The sequence below is a fragment of the Berghia stephanieae genome, chromosome 15, assembly GCF_034508935.2.
Source record: "Berghia stephanieae isolate SIO BIC M18660-M18661 chromosome 15, UCSD_Bste_1.3, whole genome shotgun sequence".
Lineage (NCBI taxonomy): Eukaryota > Metazoa > Mollusca > Gastropoda > Nudibranchia > Aeolidiidae > Berghia > Berghia stephanieae.
Genome location: NC_088374.1, coordinates 20,732,605 through 20,756,291, shown reverse-complemented (window position 1 = coordinate 20,756,291; position 23,687 = coordinate 20,732,605). Strand labels below are relative to the sequence as shown.

At 38.4% G+C, this 23,687-nt stretch overlaps 1 protein-coding gene and 1 long non-coding RNA gene across 2 annotated transcripts; both read left to right on the top strand.

The window, feature by feature from the left end:
- The first annotated feature begins 523 nt into the window (after positions 1-523).
- On the top strand, positions 524-6,728 carry LOC144960244 (complement C1q-like protein 3). The gene is made up of 4 exons (XM_078893261.1): positions 524-670; positions 3,591-3,767; positions 4,154-4,342; positions 6,428-6,728. Exons 1-4 carry the CDS (start codon positions 544-546, stop codon positions 6,646-6,648), a joined length of 714 nt encoding a protein of 237 aa, XP_078749387.1. The 5' UTR covers positions 524-543; the 3' UTR covers positions 6,649-6,728.
- A 6,502-nt stretch (positions 6,729-13,230) lies between these two features.
- On the top strand, positions 13,231-23,687 carry LOC144960518 (uncharacterized). Its single transcript, XR_013642865.1, has 2 exons — positions 13,231-13,379; positions 20,871-23,687. It is a non-coding gene; the product is annotated as an uncharacterized LOC144960518 (long non-coding RNA).

Below are 23,687 nucleotides of genomic sequence, written 5' to 3'. Positions count from 1 at the left end.
ATCAAGAGAGATTTAAAGTTACGTTATCAATTGTTGTTGTGGATATGCTAGAATTGCGTAGAATAAAGTATCCTCGCAATGAAAGTCAAAGGTCAAAAGGACTAAGTATTCCGACCTAGCAGTTTTTCTTCGTATTGAATCAACGGGTGATAGAATTAGCCTGAAATAAAAAGAAGGATTTCAAGTTACCCGTATATCAGTTTGCAAAACATAGTACTATAATTTTTCAGATTTGCACGTAATTCTGCGCACGATGATTAAATTTTACATTGGCTGTTCGTCAAGTACCCATTTCATAGACTGGAACACTCATGTGAGAGCATAACAAATTTAGACACCTTTAAACGAATATTATCAATCTAATTCATCCTAAACACCAACAATAGCTGCCACATTCAGCAAATCTCTCCGCCCTTGAATACAAATACTCAGAATTTAGCGACTTCGAGAAACATTCAGATTCAAATCCAGAAAATAATAATACAAATCTATCTTTTATCTTCCTTGAAGGTTACAGTTGATTATACTGACGATAGAAAGAGCATGTTAATCCATATTATCTTCAAACATCCAAGCATTGAGGACACCGGATCCTACACTTGTAAAGTGATATATTTTCAAAACCATACATTGGCGGAAGTAAAAGCAAACCTAACCTTAGCTCTCGATGGTAAGTTGTTCAACCAATCAATCCTGGTTCGATAAGTAAATGAAGTTGCTGGTTCGGATAAGTAAATGAAGTTGCTGGTTCGGATAAGTAAATGAAGTTGCTGGTTCGGATAAGTAAATGAAGTTGCTGGTTCGGATAAGTAAATGAAGTTGCTGGTTCGGATAAGTAAATGAAGTTGCTGGTTCGAATAAGTAAATGAAGTTGCTGGTTCGGATAAGAAAATGAAGTTGCTGGTTCGGATAAGTAAATGAAGTTGCTGGTTCGGATAAGTAAATGAAGTTGCTGGTTCGGATAAGTAAATGAAGTTGCTGGTTCGGATAAGTAACTGAAGTTGCTGGTTCGGATAAGTAAATGAAGTTGCTGGTTCGGATAAGTAACCAATCAATAATATCATCAACCAATCAGTCAATCAATCAATCATTCAGTCCATCACTCAATTAATCAGTCAACCAATCATCGGGTAATCAATCAATTATTCAATCAATCAATGAATCAATCCGCCAATCAACCAAGTAAACAATCGGTCAGATAATCAAACAATCAATCGATCAATCAATTAATCAGTCAATTAAACGATTCATTCACACTCCAACCATCGTTGAGTACAGACGATGCAATTTATACTGTACTTCATTTTATTTGTTTTTAACGTTTATGTATTTATTTATGTGTTGACGAAGGGTTTGTACCCGAAACGTCCATTGTCTGTATTGTTCCCATCGATGTCTCTCCATCATCACTCTTTCGTTAGTATTTTCGGGACCCCAGGCTTCAGGCAGCCCCCTCCGCTCTCTACTTAGAACAACGCTACACCGTGGATAAGCATCATTTAAGTACCACCGTTACTTATATTTACTAAAAACATTACACACATGCATTCTCAAACAATTTTTCCATCCCTAAACATGATAGTCTCGAAAAAAGGATAATGGAGGGAAGAATTGAAGGAAAGAGAGGCAGAGGAAGACAAAGGAAATCCTGGACAGATGGCATCAAGGAAGCTACAGGACGGCGCATGGCAGACTGTAACGAGGCTGCAATGGACCGTGAAGGATGGAAGGCCATGACATCCGACCTCTGGAAAGAGATGGAACCCGGGAAGGAAGGAAGGAAGGAAACTTGTCTCACATTATTTTTCTTTGTGGGGAAAAATAAAAGATCAAAACAAACACGAAGACTGCTACTTCGCATGACGCATGCGCAGCTGGAATGTTTCCACATTTCTAGGACATTTGTGATACGTTTCCGGGGAATTCCCAGTTAAAAGTAGATTGACTTCTGTAGTCTGAGACTTGATAGTCAGGGACAAAGTCTAACTCCATGAATAGCTTACTTTTCGTAGTCTCGGACTTCCCAAAGTCTTGGACTACGAATTCTCAGATTTTGCTATAGCCCAAGACTATCATAGTCCCGGTCCATGAATTAGACCCCTGCAAATTTGGATGAAAGGTTAACTACTTATAAAGTGACCCACTGGGACAACAAAAGAACGACCAAGAAACCCACCCATGAATTAGACAATCAAAAGCAACCCCTAGCGCCACTACTAGTCATAGGAACGTCGCCACCAGTCTCATCCAACCTCTACAAAACAGATAAGGAACAAATAATAATAATTTGAGAAACAGACCGTGAAAGAATGAAAAATTAACTTACACATATCCTAACTTGACTTAATTAAAAATGTAATAATATTCTTTTGTTTAATTATGTGTTAATGTGTTATTGCGCGATGCTATTCTGTTGATTTATATTAAAGTATTTCTGCTTAAACGCGAATTAATACATACCCTATGAACTTGATCTAACTATATATATATATATATATATATATATATATATATATATATATATATATATATATATATATATATATATATATATATATATAGTTAGATCAAGTTCATAGGGTATATATATTAATTCCCATTCAAGCAGAAATACTTTAATATAAATCAACAGAATATATACAACATACCACAATTTACTGCCTATTTCCTTAAACTTAAAATGGTATTACTATCTGTCGAGCTGTCAGGGACTTTAACACAACTATAATAGGATTAAAAAAGGCACCGGGCGGCTTTTGTCTTTGAGGAAAACTGTCTAACTTCTATTTGTACCTACTTGCCACTTCTCCCACATTGACGCGACAGTGTAGTCGTGAAAGCGGCCCCGGACCAGTTCATGAGCGGTCCTTTGACAAGGCCTAGTACTCATTAGCCACCCAAGTGTTTAGAGTTGCCAACACAAATGGACCGACGAACTTAATAAGCCTTGGTTGACAATCGTCTGAAAGAAGGAAAAATCTGAATAGAATCCTGGGTGGACAAGACTCGCTTAGCCGTGGCGGCAACTTGTCCATAGAATGAACTCTATACGAATACAAAATGGAGAAGCTGGTCCCCAGGGGTGGGATGGTATAAGTGAAATGCAGTGGTCATGGTTTTCGAAGTGTTCATCTTCATGTACCACTTGTCAAAGTAGGCTTTGAGTCTGATGACGTCCTCGCTGAGAAAGCTCTCAAGACGGGTCCACACTTTACTCTGAGTAACGGGTGCCCAGTCGCCCGCGTATCCCAGCCTCAGGGAGGAAGTGTTCGGCACGTTGCTAATAAAGACATTAAACAACATTGGCGCCAGACCATATCCCTGAGTGACCCCATTCTTCAATTTCCTAACTTTACTTGTAGCGCACCTTGCGCGACTTGGAAACTGCCTTGCCCAAGATTAAAGAGAACAACTTCAAGGTCTCAGATAAGGGCTGGAAATTCTTCGCAGACGTTGAAATAGAAACAAAATTGCAACCATCCATACAATGCTGTGGAATGAGGTGACGAAGGCCAGTCAGTTGAGGTTCACTTAACTTCCCATGAGATAGTAACCAATTTTTTGACATCATACTTTTTTCCCAATTTCAGAGGAAAACATTGTGATGATCAGTAACCTGGTGAAAGAAATAACTAATTTGGAAGATTTGGTGAAAGGTCAAGAACAAGATACAGATACTAGAATGGTCCAACTCGAGAAAAACTTGATGAGTCAAATTGAAGAAATTGAAAACCAAAGGAATCAGATCGACAATATTACAAAGAACCGTGAGTTAATCTTAGCAATCGTCATCATCATCATCATCATCATCATCATCATCATCATCATCATCATCATCATCATCATCATCATCATCATCATCATCATCATAATAATAATAATTATCACCATCATCATTATCAACATAAACGCCATCATCATCACCATCATCATCATCATCATCCAATCATTATTATCATCATCATCATCATCATCATCATCATCATCATCATCATCATCATCATCATCATTATCATCATCATCATCATAATTTTCACCATCATCATCATCATCATCATCATCATCATTTTCACCATCATCATCATCATCATCATCATCATCATCATCATCATCATCATCATCATCATTATCTATCATACTTTTTTCATTCTAGAAGCCCTGATTTCTGCATTCCTTGTTGGAGTCAAAGAGGAAACTCCTCTCACTGAAGGACAGATTTTGAGATTTGAGCACGTAGAACAGAACATTTACAACGATTTCAATCCTGAGACTGGTGTATACACAACTCCAGTCAAAGGATTGTACGCATTCCATCTATTTACAATGGTTAGAGGAATAACATGTACGTATGTTTCAGCTAACGTGTTTAGACTTGTATCTTGTGATGAGAAATATAGGATATGGAGAAGTGACAGATAAAAGTATCGCGGAGTTAGAGCCAACCTTGGATCTAACTTACACGGCACCCCCGCCTGGCTGAGAGAGAGAGAAGAAAGAGAGAAATAGAGAAGAGAGAGGGAGAGAGAGAGGGGGGGAGAGAGAGAGAGAGAGAGAGAGAGAGAGAGAGAAGATCAGCGAGCCGTCGCACTAGCCAATGAGCCATCCAGCCACACAAAAACATAATAATAATAATGATAATAATGATAATAATGATAATAATAATGATAATATATAATAATAATAATAATAATAATAATAATAATAATAATAATAATAATAATAATAATAATAATAATAATAATAATAATAATAATAATAATAATAATAATAATAATAATAATAATAATAATAAATAATAATAATAATGATAATAATAATAATAATAAGAAGAAGAAGAAGAAGAAGAAGAAGAAGAAGAAGAAGAAGAAGAAGAAGAAGAAGAAGAAGAAGAAGAAGAAGAAGAAGAAGAGACTCTTATAGAGCGCACGGTATCCTCAACAATGAGGCCCTTGGCGCTTAAAATTACATCAACACAAAGACAATATTTAAAGGACATGACATCCAAAAAGAAATGTTTTCTTCTTGAAAAAAGACAATGATTTGGATTCCCGGATGCTCTGTGGAATGGTGTTCCATACAGACGGACCAAAATGAGAAAAGGACCTTGTTCCTGTCTTTGTATGAATGCGTGGGATGGCCAAACGGGTGGTGTCAATGGAGGAACGAAAATGTCGAGTTGTCGATTATTTCTTTAGGAGTTCTGTGAGGTAGGGAGGGGCAGTGTTTTCCAGACAACGATAAACTAGGACACGTGCTTTGAATTTGACCTTTTTCTCAACAGGCAGCCAGTGTAATCTTCGAAGGAGAGGTCAGGTGTGGCAGAGTCAAACATCCACCTTCGAAAGACCAATCTGGCAGCATTATTTTGGACTCTCTCGTCTGCAGCTTACTTTCAAACTTAGACATGTCTCAGAGACTTGAACTTTGAACTTTTATATAGCGCAATATCCGCTAAATGTGCTCAAAGCGCTTTACAAGGAGTCCCTGGCCAAGAACACCATTTAACATGACGCCTGTTAGGCAATGTTACCTTTTTTCGGACAGAGATAACGCTGTAACGGTCAGGTACTCCTGAGTGCGGTGAGAGAATGCGAGTAAAGAACCTTCTCCAAGGACTCAACTATGCGCCGAGCGAGATTCGAACCCAGGACCCTCCGATCCGAAAGCGAGTGTCATACCAATAGACCACATAGCCGCACAAGAGACTTGAGCTAGAAACACTTCACATTGAAATTATCTGTCCGCAGTTCTTTTCCCCAGTGGGTGGGGGGGGGGGGGTGAAATATATCAAACGATGTACATGTGAGGGTGTTTCTTTTTTACGAAATCCGCCGAAACCCGATAAAATTATGGGAAGTAGTAGTAGTAGGCAGTAGTGGGGAGTGACCCAGGGACTCAGGGAAGGGTTCACGATTGGGAAGTGAACCATGGGCTGGGTTTTGAAGGGTTTCGTAAAAAAGCAATTACTTTTTTACGAAACCTACCGAAAACCATAGTTTTAGGTTCACTCCCCACTGTTGCCTACTTGCCATAACTTTGTCGGTTACTGTCGGGATTCGTAATTGCTTTTTAACGAAACCCGCCGAAAACCATAGTCCCAGGCTCACTCCCCAATGGTATACTCTTTCCTGAGTCTCAGGTTCATTCCCCACTGCTGCCTACTTCCCATAACTTTGTCGGGTTTCGGCGAGTTTCGTAAAAAAGTAATTAATTGCCTTTTTACGAAACCGGCCGAAACCCAGTCCCAGGTTTACTCTCCACTGCTGCTTACTTCACATAACTTTGTCGGGTTTCAGCAAGTTTCGTAAAAAAAAAAAAAACAAACAAAAAAAAAACAAGAAAAAAAACACAAAAAAAAACAAGAAACACCCTCAATCCATCGATTATTTTTTTTTGGGGGGGGGGGTTTTCTCCTCTTTTTTTTTAGTTGAAAAATCGACGGAAATTCAAGTAGTTGCCAACGAAAGAGTGAAGGCCCAGCTCTTTGTGATGTACAAGTACTACGACCATGTATCCGTCAGCTTCGTCATTCAGATGGAGGCTGGCCAGACAGTCAAATGCGTCGTGGCTAAAGTTGGCGATCCCGGAAACCGTTTGTACATGTTCCCTTACACTGGCTTTACTGGACATCTTGTAAAAGCCATGTGATTAACACGTGACCCGTCGTCTCGAAACGATGTTATGTCGGGATGTGTCTTGACACCTTAAAGTGAAAATAGAGCTAAACCGAAGTGAGCTTAATTGCATGTCTGATAACCCATTATGCGCTCAATGTTATAATGGAAACTACACAAAATATTGTCCATTACAACAATGTTAAACTAAGCCCATTATTGCATTCGGGTGTCAGACCTGCATATATGTAGACGTCGAATTAAACTGATATGAGATTACACAAAATCTTTTTTCTTTCCTTTTGGGGGGGGGGGGAAGAGATAGTATTCATTCTCCAAAATTCTCACTCACTCACTCACTCACTCACTCACTCACTCACTCACTCAATCCCATGACCGGATGGTCATCGGGGGGGGGGGGGGGCTTGCGGAATGCATCCTTCACAACAGGGTGCTGCCACACGTCTCGGTCATTGGTTTTTTCTGTCTGCTCATACAGCGTCAATCCTGTCCTTTCTTGGATGTTATCCAGCCACATACAGCATCAATCCTGTCCATTCTTGGATGTTATCCAGCCACATACAGCGTCAATCCTGTCCATTCTTGGATGTTATCCAGCCACATACAGCGTCAATCCTGTCCATTCTTGGATGTTATCCAGCCTCATACAGCGTCAATCCTGTCCATTCTTGGATGTTATCCAGCCACATACAGCGTCAATCCTGTCCATTCTTGGATGTTATCCAGCCACATACAGCGTCAATCCTGTCCATTCTTGGATGTTATCCAGCCTCATACAGCGTCAATCCTGTCCATTCTTGGATGTTATCCAGCCACATACAGCGTCAATCCTGTCCATTCTTGGATGTTATCCAGCCACATACAGCGTCAATCCTGTCCATTCTTGGATGTTATCCAGCCTCATACAGCGTCAATCCTGTCCATTCTTGGATGTTATCCAGCCACATACAGCGTCAATCATGTCCATTCTTGGATGTTATCCAGCCACATATAGCGTCAATCCTGTCCATTCTTGGATGTTATCCAGCCACATACAGCGTCAATCCTGTCCATTCTTGGATGTTATCCAGCCACATACAGCGTCAATCCTGTCCATTCTTGGATGTTATCCAGCCACATACAGCGTCAATCCTGTCCATTCTTAGATGTTATCCAGCCACATACAGCGTCAATCCTATCCATTCTTGGATGTTATCCAGCCACATACAGCGTCAATCCTGTCCATTCTTGGATGTTATCCAGCCTCATACAGCGTCAATCCTGTCCATTCTTGGATATTATCCAGCCACATACAGCGTCAATCCTTTCCATTCTTGGATGTTATCCAGCCTCATACAGCGTCAATCCTGTCCATTCTTGGATGTTATCCAGCCACTTACAGCGTCAATCCTGTCCATTTTTTAATGTTATCCGGCCACATACAGCGTCAATCCTGTCCATTCTTGGATGTTATCCAACCACATACAGCGTCAATCCTGTCAATTCTTGGATGTTATCCAGCCACATACAGCGTCAATCCTGTCCATTCTTGGATGTTATCCAGCCACGTCGTTGTAATGGAAATACTCTCAGGCCTACAAGCATTTGGTTATCAGACCTACAAATACGCGCTCATTGCATTTTCCTAATGATCTGTGTTGATACCATGTTGCGTATGAATTGCGAAATGGACGCGTTATTAAGGTTGAAATTTGGTATCAATTATTCTCTCTCTCTCTCTCTCTCTCTCTCTCTCTCTCTCTCTCTCTCTCTCTCTCTCTCTCTCTCTCTCTCTTTCTCTCTCTCTCTCTCTCTCTGGCGTGTCATCTCTTCAGAGGTCGACGTGAAATGTCCTGCCAAGCATGTCTATCCGTCGCCCTGTCGTTGCCTTCAGCTGCAGTAGTAGTAGTAGTAGTAGTAGTAGTAGTAGTAGCGTATGTCTACACCTCCAACTGTATTTAGTCAACCCAGCTTCTAAAGTCTTCCTCCGCCCTAAGGATACTTCCCTGGCCACTTTCAAGTTTAGTGACTGGACAGTGGAGGATGATGTGATCGCTGGTCTCTGGGGCTGCCTGACATTTCTGGCAGGTATCACCGTTTCCAAGTTTCCATCTGCACATATTTGATGCAGTTCTGCCATGTCCAGTTAAGAGGCGGTTTGAGGAAATCCAGTATTTCCTATCGTTATTGAATGCAGGCACTCTTTTGGTTGGATCTTTAATGATGTTTCCTCCTTTTGGTGTTTCTCTGTTCCACATTTCTCTCCAGTTTTCCTCCACACTGAAGTCTACCATTTTTGTTAGGTTCAGCTGCAGTAAGGCCAGTCCATGACTTGATGCCATCCATCCATAACCTTGGACAGCTTGTCCGCCTTCCCTCCAAGTATCAAACAAATTATTCTACCGGAGTGCCTATTCGTCCTTCAGGTCGTATTCTTAAAAGGTGTCTAGCCGACATTCAGTGCTTATGCAAATGAGGTAGGCGTGAAATACTTAAAGGGCAATTGACGGAAAGGCTGTTGTTTATATTTGTCACCGTATTTTTATTGCTCTCCCATAAATCGCATTGTTATTACAGTGACCTATATATGTCACTGCTTCCGTGGCTTTTTGTGTGCGCCCATTTTATCTACGATGTTGATAAAACGAGCCATGATGAAAATTTGACAACATTCTAAACACAGACCATTGTAAAGACAGACTATATTATAGAGTTGTATTGTGAGGCTATGTGGTCTGGTGGTATGACACTCGCTTTCGGATCGGACGGTTCTGGGTTCCAGCCTCGCTCAGCGCATAGTTGTTGAGTCCTTGGAAAAAGCTCTTCACTTACATTCTTTTACCGTGCTCGGTTGCAAAATGAGTACCTGGCAATAATCAACGTTGTCTCTGTCGGAAAAAAAACATTGTGATATCGCCTAGCGGGCGTCATGTCTCGTCCTACATTATGTAAAGTGTTGCTGTTGGCTAGGGACCCCTTGTAAAGCACTTTGAGCACGGTAAATGGATATTGCGCTATATAAAAGTTCAAGTTTAGTGGTAATTTTATTACATGTCCTGTAACAAACTGCAGGAAGGGAGTAAAATAAGAATAAACAAAGGGTTTCATTCTTTAAGACCAATAACAATACATGGGACATAACTCTGTCATTACTGCAAGTAGCATAACAATTACGCAGTTATTCCCCATTCATCAGACTCTTCCTACTAATGAATCGGTAAATCACGATGTAGGTACAGTATTTAAAGTTTCAAAACACAAACAACAAATGACGCGAGTCTAAAAGAGCCAGAAGATAGTGGATTTTAAAAAAACCTATTTACGGCAATGAGGATTCGAACCAGCGTGTACAGACAACACGAACCCACGATCCGACTTTTAAGTAAGAGAACTCCGCCTGGCCTTGAGAGGGGCGCTCTGCAATCTACCCCATCCACCACTCCAAGTAAAAACAAGGAAAAAAGGAAAAGAAGTGGTATCAAGCGTATAGATAGTTCGAAGTTGACCTCACTCAGGTCTTTGTCATTGTTTTTTTGTTGTTTTTTTTTTTTTTGTTTGTTTTTGTTTTTGTTTTTGTTTTTGTTTTTTTGGCCATCCGCGTTTATGAATAATTCTCACTAAACTGTATTAACCAGACTATAAACGTTCAAGGTTACACACAGTTTTGTGTGTTGGTCCGTTTTACGTCTGGATGGCAAGCCAAGCGCATACTGTCTACAGTATCTATCTTGAGTTCCTCTCCCGACTTCTTGAGGTCATGGGTTCAACACACAAACGCCGTAAGATACTTAGGTGGCATCCTTTTATGTCCAAGGTTAACAACAAGAGATGAAGTGAGTAAGGAAGTGCCAGAAGACAATAGAGAATAAACATTTCGCGGCGGTGATGGGAGTTTGAACCCGTAACCTTACTGGTACGACAACTCCGCCTGGCCGGGGAGAGCGTGACTCTACCCTATGAGTTATCCACGATCTCAAAAAAGATCGTCTCTAACCCTAGTCATTATTAGAGCCCTCACTTCCCGACTACTTGAGATCGCGGGTCCAACACACACATCAGCCGTGAGGTAAGTTGGCCAGCAGTGTCCATGTTGAGGTGATCTTCAGCCAGTTTCTTTCTGCTTGCGCTTTTCTCGTCCAATGTTCAATCCTATAGATCGTATGCGCTTGCCTAAGAAGCTCACAACATTGCCATCCGGAAGTATAATGGACCAACACACAAAACTGTGTGTATCCAAGAACGTTTATAGTCGGATTAATACAGTTCAGTGAGCATTACTCATACACGCGGATGGCAAAAAACAATAACAAAGACCTGAGTGACGTCATCTTCGAACTATCTATACGTGGACCAAATTATTACGTAATCTTGCATTCGAATCAGTCATAAACAGACAATTAATACTTACGGACTGCAAAACAAAATTACCGTACTTACGTCGCCATGCTTTTCGGTTTTGTTTTTGTTTTGTTTGTTTGTTTTGTTTTTGTTTAGTAGCATGAAACAGTCAATAACTATTGCTTGCTATTATTTGAAAAGGACGCTAGCCTATCTATAGTAAGTAGTAGTAGTAGTAGTAGTAGTAGTAGTAGTAGTAGTAGTAGTAGTAGTAGTAGTAGTAGTAATAGTAGTAGTAGTAATAGTAGTAGTAGTAGTAGTAGTAGTAGTAGTAGTAGTAGTAGTAGTGGTCTAGTAGTAGTAGTAGTAGTAGTAGTAGTAGTAGTAGTAGTAGTAGTAGTAGTAGTAGTAGTAGTAGTAGTAGTAGTAGTAGTAGTAGTAGTAGTAGCACACAAAGAAAATAAGATGTTAGTATGTGCCTACTGATCATATGAAAATATTTCGTCGATACTGACTGTGTATATTATAATTTAAACGAGTCCCCACTTCGATTGAAGGAAAGATAAAGTGAATGAATGCGACTTCTGTAAAAGTGGACAATACCAAGTAAACAACGTTTCTTTCGTCTCCCTGGGGCTACACGCACAAAACAGAGAGAGAGAGAGAGAGAGAGAGAGAGAGAGAGAGAGAGAGAGAGAGAGAGAGAGAGAGAGAGAGAGTTACGTTCTCAATCAGGGTTGCCAGTAAAAATAAAGATAGGATGCCAAACCACCAAGCCTAACGTACCAAATTATGGAGAGAATTTTTAATTCAGAAAAGTGAGTGGAGCAGGCACTTATGTTGGTAACAACAAGAGATAAAGTGAGTAAGAAAGTGCCAGAAGACAATAGAGAATAAAAAGAATACATGTATAATATATAGATTGAAATTGTTGTTAGACTAAGAGACAAAGCCAATGTTTGTATTCGAATCAAACAACATCTTATTTTCTGAACAAAATATGAAATGTAAAAAAGACAGAATGCATGGTTGTATCAAGGAGAGAAAGAAATCCAATATGCAACTTATTCAATGGAAAAACTATATAAAACAAGTTCAGACATTTAAATATTTTGGATACATAATAACTTCAGATCACAAATGCAACACATAAATAAAATGAAGAATTGCAATAGCTAAAGATAGTTTTAATAAAATTAATCTAATTTTTTAAAACCTCAATATCTCAATGACAACAAACATAGGGTTTTGAAGACCTACGTATGGTCAGTATTATTATATGGCTGCGAAAACTGGACAATTACAGAGGACATAAGAAAGAAACTGGAGGCAGCAGAAATGTGATTTCTTAGAAGGATGTTAAGAATCTCATGGACAGAGAAGAAAACTAATGAAGAAGTTATAGAGCAAGCTGAAACTAAAAGGTTATTAATTCGTTCAATAAGAAAAAGACAAATGCAATTTTTAGGGTCCCTAAATCGACATAAATGTATTGAATATCTTGCTCTCACAGGAAAGATAGAAGGTAAAAAGAGTAAAGGTAGACCAAGAAAAACATATTTGAATAGTTTGAACAGCTGGGTGACAAAGAGAAGAGTAATATTAGTTTTCTGATATTATCTGATCAGAGAGATGAATGGCGTACCATGATCACCGATGTCTGGCACAGATTTGGTACTTGAGGCTATCTGATCAGAGAGATGAATGGCGTACCATGATCACCGATGTCTGGCACAGACTTGGTACTTGAAGAAGATGAATGTATCAAATGTGATGAAGCAAGGTATGCAGTTGACCTAATTAAAATAGAGGTACGGTATTTACTGCAATTATATGTTTTATACAATGGACACAGCTTTCGGTTTCAGGATACAATTTTCATTAGCAGTACAAACTTTGCAATAAACTTGAACCTCAACTGAGTGGGTGGAACCGAGTGTCATTATTTGACCCCTGTACTGTTCATCAACAAGCTTCTTTCGAGGACGAAGGTGTGGAGGAAAAAAATCGTTTAAAAAGTGGGCGTGGCTGTTGATTAACTTTTTTTGGCTTAACTACATACCTGTTTTAACAAGGACCAGTCACAAAAGTAAAACGGTTAACATCAGTATCATCAGGAGGCCAAGTGGAAGCCAGGACCTTACAAAATTTCAGGAATCTTAGCACTTACCCAAAACCAAATTTCTGGAATTTGACTTCAAGGAGGGCCAAATTGGCATTCCTGAGAAGGAATGGATTTTCCCGGAAAGCTATTCTTATATTATGAACGATAACTCTTGACTCAAATTCAATGACTCACGAAACTTGAAACTAAGAAAAGAAAATTATCGGATATTATTTCGATTCTCAGATGATGAAATTTTATGCGTTTTCTACACGTTATCTTTGGACATTTCAAAACACAATAAAAATATCTATAAATCTAAGGTAACAGTACAAAGTGCATAATTTTGATATTTTCTGATACGTTTTGTTACTTCAATTATCATTCTGTCTTCTCAGGAGGCTATGTCAAGTGGACCAAATTTTCCATTTTCGAATGATGGGAACCACACCCCTAATGTATTTCCTCAAACTTGTCTCAATTGAAGATACTTATGAGACCTGAAGAAAACCAACTTTGAATTTTATTTTTTTTCTCTCCAAAATCCCCTACTACTACTAGAACAAGATTTTAGAATGTAGGAGCTTTCTGAAGGCCTCCCATAAAATCTGCTCGCGAGGGCATTTTTGCTATCAATGCTATATAAATATAACTATTTTATGGGATGGAGTGACTATTCTCATCCCGGGGGTGAGAGCTCGATCGCTTTTCTATTCTCATTACGGGGGTGAGAGCTCGATCGCTTTTCTATTCTCATCCCCGGGATGAGAATAAAAAATCGATCGAGCTCTCACCCCCGGGATGAGAGTAGAGGTCTCGCCACTTCTCGCTATTCTCACCCTGGTTAACCAACATGTAGGGAGGGTAGGTAGCCTAGCCGCCACCCCTTCTTGCTATTCTCATCCCCTATTACCTAACCAACAGCCTTGCCTATCCGCCGCTCCGCCCCTTCTCGCTATTCTCATCCCGTATTACCTAACCAACGGATAAGGTTTAGCCTAGCCGACGCCCCTTCTCGCTATTCCGGTCGCCATTTTGTTCGTAGGAATGTGAATTGATCGTAATCGATACTGGTCTAAATCGTCGATGCAAGCGACTAAGAAACTTGACTATCAATAGGTAAATAAAAGAGAAGGAAAAGAAAAAAGAAGAAAACAAAAGGGTAACCTCATGCAGTATTAATGAATTAGTAGCGTGCGGCTAACATTATCAAGTACTAGTTAAAAGCAGTAATCGATTACAGGTTGGACCTCGCTCTGTATGTGTGTGTGTGTGTGTGTGTGTGTGTGTGTGTGTGTGCTATTTAAAAAATCAAACAATACAATATAATAATAAATAAATAATAAATTCCCTTTATTCATCCTTAAGGGGAAATTTTTCTTTAGGGTCTATTCCAAGGGAAGACTGGAATAACCCAGGCATCAGCCGCAGTGCAGCGCCGCAAAGTGAGCTAAGGCTAGGTGACTTGCTCAAGACCACACAACGCGGCGGGTAGTCGAACTCGGTACCTTTCAGGTACGAAGCAAAGACCGTACCACTGAGCCACGTTGTCCCATATATAACCCATTAAAGGCGAGATTCAAGGTTACCATTTATGTTACTGTTACCGTGTACGTAGATCCTGAGGCTACGTGCCCGGTTAGTAACGAATATAATGATACCAAAATATCTGCGATATTCCTCTTTATAACGAAGTTATGCATCTTTAAATTACCCCCCCCCCCCCCTCCTAAAACATTCAGTAAAAGTGAACGGCAATTTCAGTCATGACTTTGTTATGGACGAGTTGGGTCACAATTTGACTCCCACTGCTGCTGCTCACTAAACTGCCTAAAGTTACTGTGTACGTAGACACTCCGTTTTTTCTGACCCCCCCTGTCCACCCAGTAGAGAATGGGTAGCTGGTTCTTTTAGATTTGGCAGAAAGTACTTTGTGATAGACTTGCGTCCAATCCAAAGGATTGCAATTGCTATTGTCCGCTTCACGCTATAGAAACCGGGATAAACTCCGGCTCCATGGGCCGAATGGCTCTGACTCTGAAAGAAATAAAGTCACTCACATATTTTTGGCCAAAAATTTATATTTATATTTATACAATTATAAAAACAAAAACCATGAAATAATGGTGCTCAACTTTTTGATAAAAGGAGCTATTTATAAAACATTTCAATTATAATTATGATTAGTTAACTTCTACAACATTATTTCAAGCGTTAGCTCTCATCAGAAAGTGATGAGAGCTAATGCTTGAACGAAACAATGTTGTAGAAGTTAAATAATCATAATTATACTTGAAATATTATATATATATATATTGTGTTTACTTGAAAAAGGCCAAGGGCCGAAACGTCGTTTGTTTTGTGTTGTTCCCTTATTTATGAGTCAGATTTACTACCATTTTATTGACTCATTTAGGCACCTCTAGTTATTGATATGGCCACGAACGCTGACTGGATTCAAGTTGGCAAACAGTCGTTTACTGAAGTACTTGTGGCTCTAATGTCTGGTGGTTGAAGTGTGGTATAAACAGGATATGACATTATGTTTTATATTTTCTTGTCCAGTTATAAAATAATAAAACGTATTCCCTACATGCTGTTTGTAACTGAAGTTTGTTTCGATAATATAGAGCAGTAATAAGGGATTGACGCAAAGTAGTTCAGAGTGATACTAAACTGCTAGGACTAGAAGCTGTGGACTGTAAAAAGTAAAAAAACAAAATTGAATATAACAACAGTTTTAAAAAAAAGAACAAAATACCCAACACGGAACATTTCGGGCTCAAAACCCTTCTTCAGCCAACAACTTAAAAAAATAATGGAGACATAAATTAAATACACGTCTTTATTGCCGCACATGGTCACTGGTTCACTTTCTATCGGTGCCAACATAATTCATATCTTTACAGGGTTTACTTCACTCACTTCCGGCTTGGTTCAATCATCCCTATTGATGTGCGGCTATGTGGTCTAGTGGTATGACACTCGCTTTCAGATCGGAAGGTCCTGGGTTCGAGCCTCGCTCAGCGCATAGTTGAGTCCTTAGAAAAAACTCTTTACTCACATTCTCTCACCGTACTGAGGTGTAAAATGAGTACCTGGCTGTCAACAGCGTTGTCTCTGTCGGAAATAAGTTGTAATATCGCCTCACAGGCATTATGTCTCGTTCCACATGTTATGTGTTGCTGTTGGTCAGGGACCCTTTGTAAAGCGGTTTGAGCACATTTAGTGGATATTGCGCTATATAAAAGCTCTAGTTTTTTTCGACTTTTAAAGTCACGGGTTCACTCTCAATTAATTGGTGTCCACCTCCCACAGTCTTGGGTTCATTCCTCACTGATGTCCGTCCATATCACGTAGTCTCAGATTCACTCTTAACATATCGATCTCTATCATAGTTTCGGGTTCATTTCCATTGATGTACATATCCTGTAGTCACAGCTTCTTTCCTCATATGTGTCAAACTAACAGTCATATTAAGATGAAACGATGCTTCGTCTTAACAAAGCCACTACCACATTATCTCATTCGTCTGTAGTGTTTCATTCATCCTGTTTTGTTGATAAAGGGGAAATCCAAAACATCCATTTTATCTGTTTTCATATATTAAATTGAAGCATACATTCAATTTCACATTGTTATATATTTCTTCGAGCTTCGAGCAGCAACATTTACATTATTTCAGTCAACATGAGCGCTCAACCACCCACAAGAATGCCAATATTCTGTTTACTTACAGAAGTCAATATTCTGTTTACTTACAGAAGTCAATATTCTGTTTACTTACAGAAGTCAATATTCTGTTTACTTACAGAAATCAATATGCTGTTTACTTACAGAAGTCAATATTCTGTTTACTTACAGAAGTCAATATTCTGTTTACTTACAGAAGTCAATATTCTGTTTACTTACAGAAGTCAATATTCTGTTTACTTACAGAAGTCAATATTCTGTTTACTTACAGAAGTCAATATTCTGTTTACTTACAGAAGTCAATATTCTGTTTACTTACAGAAGTCAATATTCTGTTTACTTACAGAAGTCAATATTCTGTTTACTTACAGAAGTCAATATTCTGTTTACTTACAAAAGTCAATATTCTGTTTACTTACAGAAGTCAATATTCTGTTTACTTACAGAAGTCAATATTCTGTTTACTTACAGAAGTCAATATTCTGTTTACTTACAGAAGTCAATATTCTGTTTACTTACAGAAGTCAATATTCTGTTTACTTACAGAAATCAATATGCTGTTTACTTACAGAAGTCAATATTCTGTTTACTTACAGAAGTCAATATGTTTAAAACCCTCAGTATATTTTTCCCATCATCTGCTATACAGTAAAAAAAATGTCAGTAGTAATAATGTCTTTTTACTAGAGTTCAGCATTCAGAACTTGAGCTTTTTTTATGTAGCGCAATATCCACTAAACGTACTCAAAGCGCTTTACAAGGGGTCCCCAGCCAACAGCAACACGTAACATTTAGAACGGAACATGACGCCTGTTAGGCGATATTACAAATTTTTGTTTGGACAAAGACAATGCTGTTAACGGCCAGGCACTCGTTTTACACCTGAGTACGGTGAGAGAATGTGAGTTAAGAGCCTTCTCCAAGGACTCAACTATGCGCCGAACGCGAGGCTCGAACCCACGACCTTCCGATCCGAAAGCGAGTGTCATACCACTAGACCACATAGCCGCAGAAAGCGGTCGGTTTATGTGTTTGTGTAAAAGTTCATTAAAATATTTGCTTCCTGAATGTGTAACCCTGACCATGAGCAATCGACCACCTAACCTTCGAATCAGATCTGGCGAAGTGATCGTTGCCAGCTTGGACCCATGAATCAGATGTCGTGAGTTCCTTGCAGGGCAGCTGTTTAGAAGAACCTAATGGCTATTTTGGACCTCTTTTTGATTTAAAAACCTTACAGTAAAAAAAAAAAAAAAAGATATTCCCTTCCTAAATTATTGACGGATGACCAGATTTTGCTTGTACCCTATTTAACTTTGTTCTGCTTGCCATTTCGCACACATGTCGTATTGGTCGATAAAAATTCGAATCATTGCTATTTTTAACAGTATTGTACTGCGATATGGTCTTGTGGTATGATCTCGTTTTCGGATCGTAAGGTCCTGGGTTCGAGCCTTGCTCGGCGCATAGTTGAGTCCTTGGAAAAGGCTCTTTACTCACATTCTCTCACCGTACTCAGGTGTAAAATGAGTACCTGGCCGTTAACAGCGTTGCCTTTGCCCGAAACATATGTAATGACATCGCCTAATGGGCGTCATGTCACGTCCTACATGTTACGTGTTGCTATTGACTAGGGACCCCTTGAAAAGTGATTTGAGCACGTTTAGTGGATATTGCGTTACATAAAAGCTCATTTATTTTTTTTATTGCGTGAAATCTCTTTATGGTATAAATTATCTAGTGAAAATCACAGTGAGGACAAATCTGAAAATGATAAATTATGTCAGCAATAAAATCATGATAGGTTGTAGTGTCTATTTATTATACTACTACCGACCCCCTATATAGGTCTATGCCCACTGTCTATTTCTGAACACCTGTTCATATAGTTAGCATAATAAATCAATTCATTTCAAGTAAACAGCTGTTGTTAACTCACTCAACCCTAACACCGACTATATCCGTAGTTTACCCGGGGTTACTTTTACTCCGTGCCTATTTATTATATTATTCTGAGACAAATTATAAGGGGAAGACAAATTATATCAAAGCTAATGTTTTTAGTTTTTACATATTAATAGTAGTTGAATAAAACTATTTATGTACATGCTCATGTTTGATACACTTTTTTCAATTTTGAAAAGTAGCAAAAATCTCTAGGATTGAGTGAGTTAATGTTATCAAGCACAGTGAATAGAGATTCTAACTTTACTGTCAACAAACAAGGGAATGTTTATATTAAATCAACCAATCCTAGAGATTTTTGCTATTTTTCAAAATTTGGAAGGAAAATAAATGTATAAAAAATGAGCATGTACATAGAAAGTTTTATTCAACTACCATTAACATGTAAAATTAAGAACATTAGCTTTGATATTACGCCTATAATTTGTCTCAGAAAAATGTAATAAATAGGCATGGGGTAAAAGTAACCCTGGGTATACTACAAATATAGTCGGTGTTAGGGTTGAGTGAGTTAAAAGTTGAAGTTTTCATTTTTTTAAATCTCCTCTGAGAATACTCTTCAATAGTCGTAACGTCACTTCCTTCCTTATGACGCTTGGTAACTTAGTAACACTGGGTCTAAACTATCGGAACAATGGCAGACGCCCGTATGAAATATTTCCCAGGTGAGCATAAAAGTGTATCCAGAGGAAAAATACCATAAATTTGATCATGTTTTGACTGTTACACATTCTGATCACAAGGCATATGAAAAGTTCTAGCCAGCACGAAGAATAAAAAGTAATGATTTTCTTTGTTTAGAACCAAGATGGCCACCGTTGCCGGGCGGCGTGACATCAGACTACTGAATCCTATTAGATCCTATTTGGTCAGGGGTTTGTCAGTTTTTTTACGATTTTAATTTGGCATCATCTTTCAACGAAGAACTCAAAGTTTAAAATGTTATTTAATCTTAGGCTGTTGCCAATAATTCATACGTGAGAAAATAAAAAAGTGAATGGGACCAAAAAATAATGTGATACCATTAATAACCACAAAATACAACAACGGTAATACCACCAATACTTACAATAATAATAATAATAATAATAATAATAATAATAATAATAATAATAATAATAATAATAATAATAATAATAATAATAATAATAATGATAATAATAATAATAATGATAATAATAATAATAATAATAATAATAATAATAATAATAATAATAATAATAATAATAATAATAATATTAATAATAAATTCAAAAGTAAACAATCAAATAAACACAAAAAGCAAATAACAAACCAAAAAGGAGTATATTGTTTAATTGATATAATAAAATCAATAATGGTTATTATCGATAATGGAATGGAATGGAATGGGGGGGAGGTGGGGGGGGGGGTCTTTGTGATACAATATTATTGTCTCAGTGGACTTGCACTTAGTTGCAAATAATATTAATTTCACTCAAAGTCAGTTCTAACTGTATCACACCACCCTGGACTGGTACCTGCCTAATGACATTTTTAAAAATCATTATCAATACGCCTTTTCGTCACCTTTTCGTCACTGCTGGCAGCAGCCTCTTATGGTTCTCACACTACTATGTTATGACGATCGACCCAATCAGCAAAGTCTGGTCCGCATTCGTGCACCGTTGCAAACCCGCCGGGTAGCATCGTCACAACACACCTTTCGACTAGATGCTCTGCCGTTTCGGGTTCTTGCCCACAGCGGGTACATCTTGGACAGGTAGAAAGACCCCACCGATGAAACGCACTTGCCGTTAGGCAGCTCCTCGACTGAAGCCGATTCGCAGCCACCCAATGTCTCCTCTTACTGGTATCAAAGCCTGGCAACTTCTCGAACAGTCACTTCCAAAAATAAATGTCTACCCTGGTCAAACTGTAATGCCAACCCTTTCATTTCTTTGTTTATCTGTACATGGCTCGGGTTTATGCTATGAATAAGCTTTAGTTGTTATCCTGGAGTCCAGACGTTTCAGTCATCCCTTATCATATTTTCCTCTTCTTTTTTTTTCTTTGTTTGTTTTGTTTTGTTTTGTTTTTTTGGGTTTTTTGTTTTGTTTTTTGTTGTTGTTTGTTTTTGTTTTGTTTTGTTTTAAAATATATATATTGGTAATACATTCCTATTTTTTCTTCTACAGATAAAGTCCCGGTCACCAATTCATGTCCAAGCTCTACTATATTTACAAAGTTGTTCGTCTCCGTTTCTATTGGTGTCAAGAAAACCAACCCACGAATTGAGGGAATACAATTGTGTCTCATAAATTCAGTCCTCTGCTCTACAACTTATAAGTAAAAACACACATGGGGCGAAGACATATCTCAACATTTTACACAGATATAGACACGGAAATATCAATAATATTGGGTCAGCTATAGATAGTATGCGCTTGGCTAAGAAGCTCACAACATTGCCATCCGGAAGTATAACGGACCAACACACAAAAATGTGTGCATCCATGAACGTTTATAGTCAGGTTAATACAGTTCAGTGAGCATTACTCATAAACGCGGATGGCAAAAAACAATAACAAAGACCTGAGTGACATCATCTTCGAACTATCTATTCCTATTCTAGGCCAAATTAACTGCAATTAAACATCCACGAGGAGGGCCAATCAAGAACAACACACTCACTCACTTCACTGACTCACTCACTCATTCATTCCCATGATCGTATAGTCGTCAGGGGGACTGACTTGTGGGATGCAGCCTTCACAAACACGGTGTCACTCATCTCGGCCATTCCATTCGTCTTCTCAGCCAACTCGTACAACGCCAATCCTGTCCATTCCTTGATGTTGTTTTCCAGCAGCCACCTTTTCCTTTGTCTACACCTTCTCCGTTGATCATCCAGCTTCATTCATTCATTCATCCATCATCATCCATCGTGGCGTGTACTCTTGAGCACGTTGCCCGTCAGCTGTCTCCACGAATCACGATCGTCTGCAGTGCGCATCATATCTGCGTTGCTTTTTAAATCACGTTTGGCCATTCTTAGGTTATTTAGATACGTCATCCTTTGTCTTCCTCTAGCTCTCTTTCCTTTCGATCATCCCAGATCATTCATGATACTAACTTGAAACAATAAAATGACAAATCAACAATGATGTCATTAATGAAAAGATCTGGAGTTTCAGAGCCTAAAGTTTGACCTCATAACCTAGAGATAAATGTAAAGTTCGTATGACCGCAGAGATACAAAGACCAAAGCAGATGATAATACTAACTCAAGACATCACAACGTCACATATCATTCCCATTCTCAATTCCTCAAAAGTTCATGAGTTTATTTATCACACGGTTTTGTTAATTCTTCATCCCGTTATATCCAGACTTATTAAAAGCTATATTCATGCTTATTCAAAACGCTTTGTAACACCTTCTCTACTTCAAGTCTTTTGTAACACCGCTTAATGATAGAAATTAGATATAAAACCAATATCGTTATCAACATCACCCGACAGTCTTTCCAGTTACGTTATACATATTTTTTGTTTGTTTGTTTGTTTGTTTTTTTTGTGTTTCATTGACAACTTTGGTCAAGTTCAGGATAAATTTGACTAATGTATTCATTTTCGTTTGTGCATTCGTAAACAAATTTGTGTCTTGACGAAAAGAGATTGAGGAATCAACGACGGCAGTGGCATCAACGGACCATTCATTCTACATAGTGACAAGAAAGAGAGAGACATTCGACCCACACCCACCCCTTATTTACCTGATTAATGTCGGCTCCATCCATCCATCCATCCATCCATTCCATTCACCAACTGATCTGCTTGGTTTCATTTCGATAAAGAGATCACAGCAACAGTGTCATTTTTCTTTCTTTGGTTTTAATAAATTGATTACGAGTGAGTCATTTAACGTGTAGAAATTCAGAATCGTGCAAGTTGATCACCCAAAAAATAAGATGAGTGTTTTTTGGGGTTTTTTTTTTTTTTTTTTTTTTTAATTTTTAGCAAGGAGAAAAGCGTATATACTCTGTTTCTCATCGCTTCTTATACAGAGGAAAGTAAAACTGTCAACATTTCAACTGATTTAAGATCTCCCAAACTAATGCTTTCGTGGATCAAAAGTTGGATTTTTTTTTCTCCAAATACTGTAACATGTTTCATCGTAATTTTACCAAAAGATAAATCGGCCTGCATCACCTATTTAATATTAACGTAACAGCTTATCAAGAATTCACCTTGGTCTCAAGTGGCACAAAGAGATCAGCAAGTAACCGAACAATGAATTTCACTGATGACAATGGTGAATTAAATTTTAAAATTCAGTGCGTGGAGTAACCGGTGGTCAACTTGTACAAGGCAAATCACTTGTAACTCTGACCTGTCTAAACATCGCGAGTATTGAAGAATGTTCAAATACTCCAAGTCCAAGACGTTCATGAGTGAAGTATCCATACAATAATTAAAATTTGTTCTAGTTTGGACAGTTCACAACCTGCCTAACACAATTAGATTCTTTTGTGTTACAGCGTAGTTTGGTAATACCGTTTTCGTGGATAGTTCTCTTTGAAATCAAGTATTTGTGGTAACACTTAAATGCTCCTAGAGTGGTGTAAGTCATGTAGAGCTACTGACACTGACAGCAAACAAAGAAACACCCCAGATCCCTCCTTCTTGTGTTAAAAAAAAAAACAAACAAACATGGACTCTTCTGATAAAGAAATTTAAATCACAATTAAAGTTAATTACATTTTCGAATGGAGATTATTTTTAACACTGTTTCTACATTCTGCCGCCCTATGCCAAGCATGGAATTGGGTAAAGGAACGATCAGGCGTTTTGTGATGGAATGAAAAATGAATTTTATAAAAACCCCACCCCACAGAGACCGCCCATTTCAGGAGTTCATATCCTGTTAAATGACATAACATTATTTCTTATCGGAGACTTATTATGCCTCACGCTATAACATTATTAGCTTTTATTATAAACGCACTTTGA

Excerpts from the sequence above, each read along its gene's own strand:
- LOC144960244 (XM_078893261.1), top strand. The coding sequence starts at position 544 with ATGTTAATCCATATTATCTTCAAACATCCAAGCATTGAGGACACCGGA. Across the intron at positions 671-3,590 it reads CCTAACCTTAGCTCTCGATG|AGGAAAACATTGTGATGATC; the intron begins GTAAGTTGTTCA and ends TCCCAATTTCAG. Across the intron at positions 4,343-6,427 it reads AATGGTTAGAGGAATAACAT|TTGAAAAATCGACGGAAATT; the intron begins GTACGTATGTTT and ends CTTTTTTTTTAG.